Below are 9,948 nucleotides of genomic sequence, written 5' to 3' on the forward strand. Positions count from 1 at the left end.
CCCCAAAAGTTAACCTCACATTTTTGGCTGTAGCGGAAATGCCCTGGTGCTGACAGTGTGTGTGTTGGTAATACAGTAAAAAATGACTCTCTGAAGAAACATGAACAAACAATGTCAGTTTTAAATACCTAAAGAGTAATACTTCATTCACTCACTTCATTTACTTATTTCAAATCATTATTTACTCACCCTCGTGTTGTTTCAAATCCATATGCTTTTCTTTCTTTTTGTATAACAATATCTCATCTCTGTAGGTTCATTAAATTCAAGCGATTGTTGACCAAAGCTTTTAGCCCCAAGTAGTACATAAACGCAGCATAAAAGTATCTCCAGTGGTTCAATCCATGTCTTCTGAAGCGATCCAGTTGGTTTTTGGGTGAGATCAGAACAAAATGTAACTCCTTTTTCACTGTACACCTTGTCATTACAGTCTCTAGGCAAAATCACGATTTCAAGCTCGATTACACTTCTTAGTGCTTGACACATATGCAGAGCGCTAGATGGCACTAGGAAGTGATATCGAGCTTGAAATCATGATCGCAAAGGAGACTGTCGATGTCAAGATTTATTGTGAAAATGTTGTTACATTTAAGTCCATTCTCACACAAAAATGATTATATCACTTCAGAAGAAATGGATTAAACCTCTGGAGTTTAATGGATTACTTTTATGCTGCCTCTATGTGATTTTTGGAGCTCAAGTTTTGGTCACCTTTCATCATTAAGACATTCTTCTAAAAATATGTGTCTGTGTTCTGCAGAAGAAAGAAAGTCGTACACATCTGAGTAAATGATGAGAGAATTTTCATTTTTGGGTGAACTATTTATTTAACTTAAATAAAACCAGTTAATTGAAATGTTACCACATAAAACAATTTTTTTTCAGTGTGGGAACCTATAGACTCAGTCATTATTCACTTTCATTGTAAAAGTGAATGGGGACAGGGGCTCCATTTGTGTTCCATATATATTAAAAGTATGAAACATTTATAAAATAAAAAAATAAACCCTAACTGACAACAAGAATAAGAAGAACATTTGAAAAGAAATGTTAACAAATGAGGGTCATGCAGGAACTTCTGGGAATATCCTTTTAATTGTTTTTATGAATGTGTCTCATGTCCATTTTACTGGTTTTCACCATTGCATTTGTACAATCCTTTACCATTAGTCACTGACATTTGTACAGTGTTACATTTATAAACCACCTGTTTCAAAGGTAACCATCCATTTGCTATCGTATTTCTAATTGTCTACAACACTTGTAGTTGAAGGATGCTTACAACCACACTCAAATATGAGGTCTGTGAAGTAATAGGCAAAAAGTAAGTAACTACTAATCTAGAATCAGATTGATATCCTACAACACATAAAACAAGCCTCTTTGTAAGATTGTGGGGAAATCAGTGCATGCACATAAGGCATGGCAGCAATATCATGTTGGCTGTCTTTAGTCCACTGGCATCATGCCCTCTTGGCTGAAGGATTGCTGAGAATGAGGGGAACACTTACGTGAGAACTGGGAAATATCATATTCACTTTTCTTGGCTGCCTCACTCAATTACAACAGTAATAAAGCAGGTCCAAAGTTCAGCCCATGCTGTCTATTAGCTAAAACAAGGGATGAGATAGCACCAGTTCAGATTCATCTGACTCCTCAAGTGCTCACCTGCCTCCCCAATTCTTCAACATGGGTAAGTTTCATTTAATAGTTTACACTATGCATGGCTTTCAGTATTATGTTAATTACTGATTAATTTGAACTGGTCTGTTTTAGTATTCTTATTATTGTGGTGGTGGTTGTTGTTTACGATTAAATCTTTATCAACGTGTTGTTATTCCAGATACTGTTTATTAATTTCCTGAGAAAAAAAATGATGAGTAGAAATAATTCAGTTCCTCTGAAAGTTAATATGCATTGATGATATAGTGGTTTGGATTTTGTATTATTTTGTGAAAGCTTTTGAGTAAAACTGTCCCTCTTATAGGAGAACAGGAAAAGCCATTCAAAATGAAGAGCATCCTGAAGGACAAAACTCTAAGTATGTCCCTTACACATGTTTTCTATGTTTTGCATCCTTCTGAAGAAGAAATCTTTACTGTAATATTTATTTGGTTACAATTTACAATAAGGTTCCATTCGTTAATATTAGTTAATGCATTCGGTCCTATGAACAAACAATTAACAATATATATTTTTACAGCAATTATTAATCTTTGTTAATGTTAGTTAATAAGAATAAAATTGTTCATTGTTAGTTAATGATTATACAACTTTTGATTTTAAACATGTATTGGTATGTTGAAACTAACATTAACAAAGATTAATAAATGCTGTAAAAGTATTGTTAGTTAATGTTAGTTCATGTTAACTAAGTTTGTTACCTAATGGGACCTTATTGTAAAGTGTTAAAATTTTTATATTAAACGAATTGTTCCTACTGTACTGTATGAAGTATGTGTTTAAATGTGTAATGACTATCAAGAGCATATGTCAAATTGAAAGGAAATATGTGCTTAGACTATGACAAATACAAAACAATATTCAGACACTAATTTTTAAGACAAAGAGGATATCTGATTTAAATACAGTACTTCTTGGCTACAAATATAAGTTTTTCCTGAATTTGATTGTGAATCTTTTTACGGTGGATATCAGATTTCCCATCGCAGTGAACTTTTAAAGATAAAGACAGTGTTATACAGAACAAACTTTTGAAGCTACACAAGTAGAGATGTCATTTCACATGCTTGTATTTCTGTTTATCAGGAACATTAAAAATGTATTTCACACTCTTGTGTAAGATTTTAATTCTAAAAGCAGTTCTCAGCGCACTCAGACAAAACAAGGGTAACACTTTACAATAAGGTTACATTTGTTAACATTAGTTATTATATTAGGTATTATGAACTAACAATGACCATTTTATTTTTTACATCATGTAATAATCTTTGTTAATGCTAAGGAATAAAAATAAAATTGTTCATTGTTAGTTCAGGTTAGTTCATAGTGCACTAACTAATGTTAACAAATGCAACTTTTATTTAAAAAATGGATTGCTATATGGTGAAATTAACATTAACCAAGATGAATAAATGCTGTAAAATGTTGTTCATTATTAGTTCATGTTAACTGATGTTAACAATTAGAACCTTATAGTAAAGTGTTATCAAAAGAAATTTAAATAGAAAGTGGAGTCAACATCAAGTGAAATATTTACTCTTTGTTTTCCTCTACAGAACTGGAGATGCAGAGTCACTCTATTGGGGCAGTACGCTGGACGTTACCTGAGGAAGACGTTCAAGCCCACAGTTCTGCTCCCAGCAGCCCCTTCAAGAACAGTGGGGCTTTCTCTACACGCTCACAGGTAACACTAGTTTTTGAATAATTGTTGACAGTCAAGGACTTATGTAGATGGTATTATACATCAATGTTGGGCCATGCTCACAATCGTTTGTTGCATCGCACCAATATTTCATGTGATTCCAGCAAAGGCAACGTCAGCAGGGCTTGAAGGACCTCCGCAGTTTGCAAGAATGCATCCGATTCATCAACCATTGGAAGGAACAGGTGGCACATGTTTGTAAGGTAAGACACAGACAGAGTGAATGAGAGTATACGTTCATTGTTTGTGTAGGGTGAATTCAGGCAAACTAGGCCATTATTTAAAAGGCTAAATGTTGCCAAACTACCTGAATCCACTATATATTGAATTCAAATTACTTAAGGAAAGACAGTTTTCCTCACTTGGACTTTAAGTAGTTTTTCCTAAAGTCTCAATATTTTTCTCATTTTTTTCATGTTTTATTATTTATTATGCAAGTTGAAAGTAGTCTAGAATAATACAATATCATTCATTATCACTCAAAATATTCACTCAGCAATTATGTGTGCAGTCCATTGCATGAGATTATAACTGGCAAATATGAGAATAGCTCATGCTTAGCTGAAAGCCACGAGTATTTGGTACCTTATGGTACATGACACTAGTTGACAACAGTCTTCATTGTCTTTGTGTGTCTGCTATCTGGAAATTGTTTGGCAGTGATGTTTGGATATGCTAAGGCCACATTTCTATTTAGTATCCAGTATTAAGTTTCATCCTTTTTCAGAAAGATGTTTTTAGCCGTATATATATTTTCCTTCAGAAAATAATGTATCTCTGGTCTCCAGATAAACAAATGATATGTATTCATTAATCTTACTGTTATTAATCTTTAACCAGTTAAAATCCACGATCCCGGATCCGGGATTTAAAATGACGTCAGTAATAATGTACTTCAAATTTTAAATGTATGTGGAGTTGTTATGAGCTCATATCTGGTACCATTTGAAAGCTTAGAATGTCTACTTTCTTGAGATATGCATCACTTTGGCATTTGTTTTACACTAAGTAACTTATTTACAATAAATTACATAGTTCCACCCATCAAAAGTAGCGTCATAATTATGTGCGTTTTTGAATACGCATATTTCTCATATCGCTTAAATATGACGCACATGTACAAACCATGTATCAAATGAAAGCTCTCATTGCCAGTAAGAAGTTCCAATAAGTCTTTTTATTGAGGTATAATCACATATCTAATACACTTCGAATGAATCATGAGGTATACAATCAACATTTGTAAACATACAAGTGAAATGATTGAATATTTGCCGTGCTACTCGCACTAGACAGCACAGTTAGCCACAAACACTGGGATTTTGCATTTATAGCACTGTATATGGGTATGGGGAGACTTTAGATTTGGGTAGGCGGAAATTACACCAAAAAAAGGTAATATTCCTCCCTTCAGATACATTTAAATAGATATTAAATAAAACATGATACAGACAAAATTCCTTTTTCAGGTACTTGCTGACATCTAGTGGAAACAGCCAAAACTGTCTGCATGCTGCTAGGGCAAACAGGGCTTGAGTTATACACTTTCAAAAATGAATTTATATTAAAAAAAAAATCAAAAAGCGCCTCTTTTTTTTAGGAGGGTTATTACTGTTCATATATTTATTTTTTTTTAATTTTCAGCAGTGTTTTATGCAACTTCAAAGGGTTTCCTGTAAAATGACACCAAAACTGTGTATTTAGGCCAAAGTATGTGGGAATGGGAAGCTTTTTAATTTGGGTAGGCCAAATCCAGGCGGAAATCCCCAGAAATGGCAAGGATCTTAAAGCCCATTGATTTTTTTTACAGTTATCTTAAAGTTTATAATTAGTTATACATGACCTTGTAAACTCATCTTTGCGTGCACAGTTATCAGTGTTTTTTTATAACCTATGCCGTAACATGATAAGCGTTGCCATGCGAGACGTGTATCATGCCAGCTAATTATTAGGAACTGACGAACTTATGGAACCCAGAGTTGCCGATAATGCAAATACTTATCTCTACTTGATAGCCTAGAAATTCTGCATCACAAAATCCACTAACTGACACAGCCTTATCACAAGCAGCTACGTGTTTGGCACAGTGTGTGTGGTGAGCAGGTGGAGGGGTGGCTGAGCAAGAATAAATTGTGAATGCTTGTGTGATTTACAGACGGGGAATGATGGCGATGAAGGGTGCAGCAAATGGACAGAAAAGCAGGCAGACCCCAAAACTGAGCGTAGTCTTGAAGAGAGCCGGAAGCTTATTCTGCTGTGGGCCACTGAACTTAAAAGTGTAGACAAGGTGAGAAAATTTCCTGCAAAAATGATGAAATGATCTTATGTGCCCAATGTATATAAGAAAAAAGCTGAAAATTGGAATACATTCCAATTCAAGCAGTTCATCCATATAATTTAAAACTATTCTTTTGTGTGAACCCCAGCTGTCTAAAGATCATCCATGGGTGAAGGAGAGATTTGATCAAGAAGAAGAGGAAGACACAAAGCATGATAAGGATCAGAATGAGGTGTTGGAGAGGAAGATCATGGAGTGGGCGAAAGAGCTACAGAGTGTGTCAGAGGTGAGAGATCAAAAGTTAGGATTCTTATGATCTGACCAGCTATTTAAAATAGAACTTTTGTTATTGAGTGTTCCTCAGTCTAATCATGATTTTCAGGGTTTTTAAATTAGTTTATATCTTTTGAAATTTCAGTTTCTTGTAAAATGGCAAGTTTAATAAACAGCACCGGTAAATTTAACCAGTGTAAAGGCCAAGATGATCCAATGTAATGTAAAGCTTGCTAAATTTGTTCTTTCTGTGTGGATGCAGAGCTGTGGAATGCTGGGAGATGAGCTGGGACAGATGTTGCGTCTCCTGGGACTGAGGAAGAAGAGGCTGGTTTCTCTCATGCCATTGCTGGAGTTCATCACTTGGAGTTTGTTGAAAGAGGACAGCAAGGTGAGATACACTACTTGATTTCTCTTTTTTGATATGGCCTGTTTAGGTCAAAGTTTAGTGTAGAATACAGGAAGATTAACACAGACACATTTAAACTTTGTGGAGGAAAATGTTGTTTCTTTTCTCACTGCAAACCAAAGACAAAATTTAAATGCATTATTTTACTTGTGTACAATAATAGTTAGTTGTGTAAAATGTTGTGGCTCTTTATTATATTAAGGAAACAAAAATATTAAATGTAGTATTAAATGAACAATAGTTCTAAACCTATGCCCTAATTAATCAAATTTGTTATGTGTCTATCAAGGGCAATGGTGAAGCTATAAAATGAAATTGCGTGGGAGACATGATAGTGCTGGTAACTTTATTTGGGGTAGGGTGAGAGGATTATTTTATTCTGGTTGTTAAAAGAGCAGAGTTCAAGAGAGCATTTTTGCTTTAATGCACATTGTCCAGTTATTGTCATCTGTGACAAATCAAATTAATGGAAGATGAAAATGAACTGATTACATGATGAAGAGATTAAGCAAATAGCTTTAATAAATAAAACATATCTCAGTGTTTTCATCCGTGTGTGGGAATAGTTTTGGGGTACTTGGCTTATTTGTTTTATTTGCTGTTTTTCTGTTTGACAGTCTCACATACTATATCATTGGAACTAGAGTATTTAAAGTCTATAAAAGTCCTTCAGTCTGTGAGAAGACAAAGCTCTGTGTGAATAAGAATAATCTGTGCAATACAGGATTTGGAAAGTTACACTTTTCCAAAGTTTACGCAATATTTACACCATAACCTTTTAATCTCAGTGAGATAAAGGTCATCTCATAACAGTACAATGTTATAATCACCATAGGTTTTTGCAAGTTGTTGCTAAAGCATGTCTTTTTATATTCTAGGGCATGATTCCTCATCTATGGCTTTCAGCTAAGCAGCGCACCTGGAAAGCCGGTGAGAGTTCCTAAATCTAACTTTAAGGGACAGTTCACCCAAAAATTAAAATTCTCTCATCATTTACTCACCTCATGCCATCCCAGATGTGTATGACTTTCTTCCTTCTGCTGAACACAAATTAAGATTTTTAGAAGAATATCTCAGCTTTATAGGTCCACACAATGCAAGTGAATGGGTACCACAATTTTGAGGCTCCAAAAGAACATAAAGACAACATAAAAGTAATCCAAACAAATCCAGTGGGTGAATCTATATCTTTAGAAGCGACATTATAGACGTGGGTGAGAAACAGAACTATATTTAAGTCCCTTTTTAATATAAATCTTCACTTACACTTTCACATTTTTTTCTTTTGGCAATTTGCATTCTTCATGTATATCGCCACCAACTGTGCATGGAGAAGAATTTATAGTAAAAATGGACTTAAATATTAATCTGTTTCTCACACACAACTATCATATCACTTCGGAAGACATGGATTTAAAGACTGGAATCCTGTGGAATGCTTTTTTTTTGGAGCTTCAAAAATCTGGTTAACTTTCACTTGCATTGTATGGACCAACAGAGCTGAAATATTCCTCTAAAATCTTCGTTTGTGTTTAGCAGAAGGCAGAAAGTCATATACATCTGTGATGGAATGAGGGTGAGTAAATGGTGAGATCATTTTAATTTTTGGGTCAACTATTTAATACAATTTTTATTGAGAAAATCAACACCAGTAAAACAACTTTTAAACAGTAATATATGTTCAAAACATATTTTCCTCCCTTCTTTTTTAATTACCATAATTTTACAATATATGAGCACACTAATAACAATAATGTCTGTTCTTCTTTATGTGTTTTCTTTTCTCAAACAGGCAAGCCACGATACATCCCTAATTCAGGTAATTCTTTCACAATATTTAGCAGACTCCACCAAGCACAGTTGAGATATTTTACAAAAATACTGTATCGTATGTCAAGCTGTCATGAAGACTGACATACATAAATTGAGAACCTACAGTAAGATAGTATTAAAATAATTTCATTTTAATTTTCACAGTCTGGAGCTGGATTGTCAGTGCAGCAGGTAGTTATATACCATATTTATATAATATTTAGATATTAATAGCCCCTTAACTACAACATTAACAAAATCTTCATATATCTAAAGACTTCACCTCCTTTTCTCTCTCAAATAGTGGATGTAACTCTTGATCCCATGACCAACCATCCCTGGCTGCAACTCTCTGATGACCAGAAGAAGGTCCAAGAGTCCCTAAAAGAAGCTGATCTGCCCTTCAGCCCTCAGCGTTTTGATGGCCTGCCCTGCGTCCTAGGCTGGGAAGGCTACATGAATGGCCGGCATTACTGGGAGCTGGAAATTGCAAACAACGGTTACTGGAAAGTGGGGGTGACATCTGCTTCCTCAAAGAGGCATGGCCGCTTTCCAATGAATCCCTCTAATGGTTATTGGATCCTGTGGCGCAGCACACGGCAGTTCTTCGCATGCACCAATCCTGAAACTCCACTGCCACTCTTGCTGCTGCCCCGGAGGATGGGGATCTACATTGATTATGAGGAGGGACAGATTTCTTTTTACAATGCAGTGAATAAATCACACATCTACACCTTCACAGGACACTTTCGTGAGAAGTTGTACCCTTTCTTTTCCCCGCTGGATGGCAGGACCCTAATGACCATTTGGTCTCCTAATGAACTTGCTAAATTTTAACAAGGCTAATTAAAACAATTATCTTTCTTTCTGTGCTGCTCTTTGAACATATATACCTGATTCATGATCTATAAGCACAACATTTATTGTCAGGTTTTGTTTTGTGTATGTCATGTGCATTCTTTTGTATTTGTAGTTTATTTTGCTCGTAAATCTCTTACATTCTCCCTTTGTGTGCATATTCCAAAACCAAAGAGCAACTAACATTTTCATTCAGAGAATTCAATCCCATGGTGGGCTGGACCCACTTTATGAGCGCTATTAAAAAAAAACACTTTTAAGCACATAGGTAAGATTGCCTTCATTCATCGTAATTGAAATGCTCCATCAACCATTGCTCCATCCATGTATCTAGATATTCTAGACATGTCTTTCTCTTTCTGTCCATTTATATAATGTATCAATGCATGTTTTATGTGGCTAAGTGATCATGGAACTAAGTTTATTTGCTTGTCTGGCCATGTATTTAAGTAACAGTATGTGTTTTGGCACAAAATATTATAAGGGATAAGATGCTATGTAGCTCATTAGCCATCCATTTATTTCACTGATAGTACAAGCAATCAATGTCCATCTTGTAACCATCTTAATACATCAATAAGATCAATTACATATTTATTATAGCAATGTTTGTGTTAATAATGTCTATTAGAAGTGAAAACATTCAATTTTTTATAGATACTCTGGATGATTGTCTTAATTAAAAATAAAACACAGATCGTCCCTCTGCACTGCAGTGTTGGAAACACACACTTTCTGCCCCTTGATTAAGTCAAGTTACGGAATAAATATGGAATAAAAATTATCAAACTTATTTTCAACAAAAAATTTTATATTGTATAAATCTTTTGTCGTCGCGATGCTCGAGTACATTTGATTGACTTTCGGCTAAAAACCCTCGGATAACTGACCAATAAGAACGCGCAAATGGCCTGTCAGTCGCATAGACAGAAC

General features: G+C 34.9%; 1 protein-coding gene across 1 annotated transcript; it reads left to right on the forward strand.

Moving 5' to 3' along the window:
• The first annotated feature begins 725 nt into the window (after positions 1-725).
• LOC127626809 (E3 ubiquitin-protein ligase TRIM39-like) lies at positions 726-9,735 on the forward strand. The gene is made up of 10 exons (XM_052102865.1): positions 726-2,041; positions 3,240-3,367; positions 3,490-3,588; positions 5,541-5,672; positions 5,812-5,949; positions 6,199-6,327; positions 7,224-7,275; positions 8,138-8,164; positions 8,323-8,349; positions 8,462-9,735. Exons 1-10 carry the CDS (start codon positions 2,011-2,013, stop codon positions 8,992-8,994), a joined length of 1,296 nt encoding a protein of 431 aa, XP_051958825.1. The 5' UTR covers positions 726-2,010; the 3' UTR covers positions 8,995-9,735.
• The last annotated feature ends 213 nt before the right edge of the window (positions 9,736-9,948 follow it).

The sequence above is a fragment of the Xyrauchen texanus genome, chromosome 33, assembly GCF_025860055.1.
Source record: "Xyrauchen texanus isolate HMW12.3.18 chromosome 33, RBS_HiC_50CHRs, whole genome shotgun sequence".
NCBI lineage: Eukaryota > Metazoa > Chordata > Actinopteri > Cypriniformes > Catostomidae > Xyrauchen > Xyrauchen texanus.

Bases quoted from the DNA above. Each gene is read 5' to 3' on its own strand.
- LOC127626809 (XM_052102865.1), top strand. From the start codon at position 2,011: ATGAAGAGCATCCTGAAGGACAAAACTCTAA. The intron at 2,042-3,239 runs GTATGTCCCTTA...TTTCCTCTACAG, and splicing joins CCTGAAGGACAAAACTCTAA to AACTGGAGATGCAGAGTCAC. The intron at 8,165-8,322 runs GTAATTCTTTCA...TAATTTTCACAG, and splicing joins ACGATACATCCCTAATTCAG to TCTGGAGCTGGATTGTCAGT.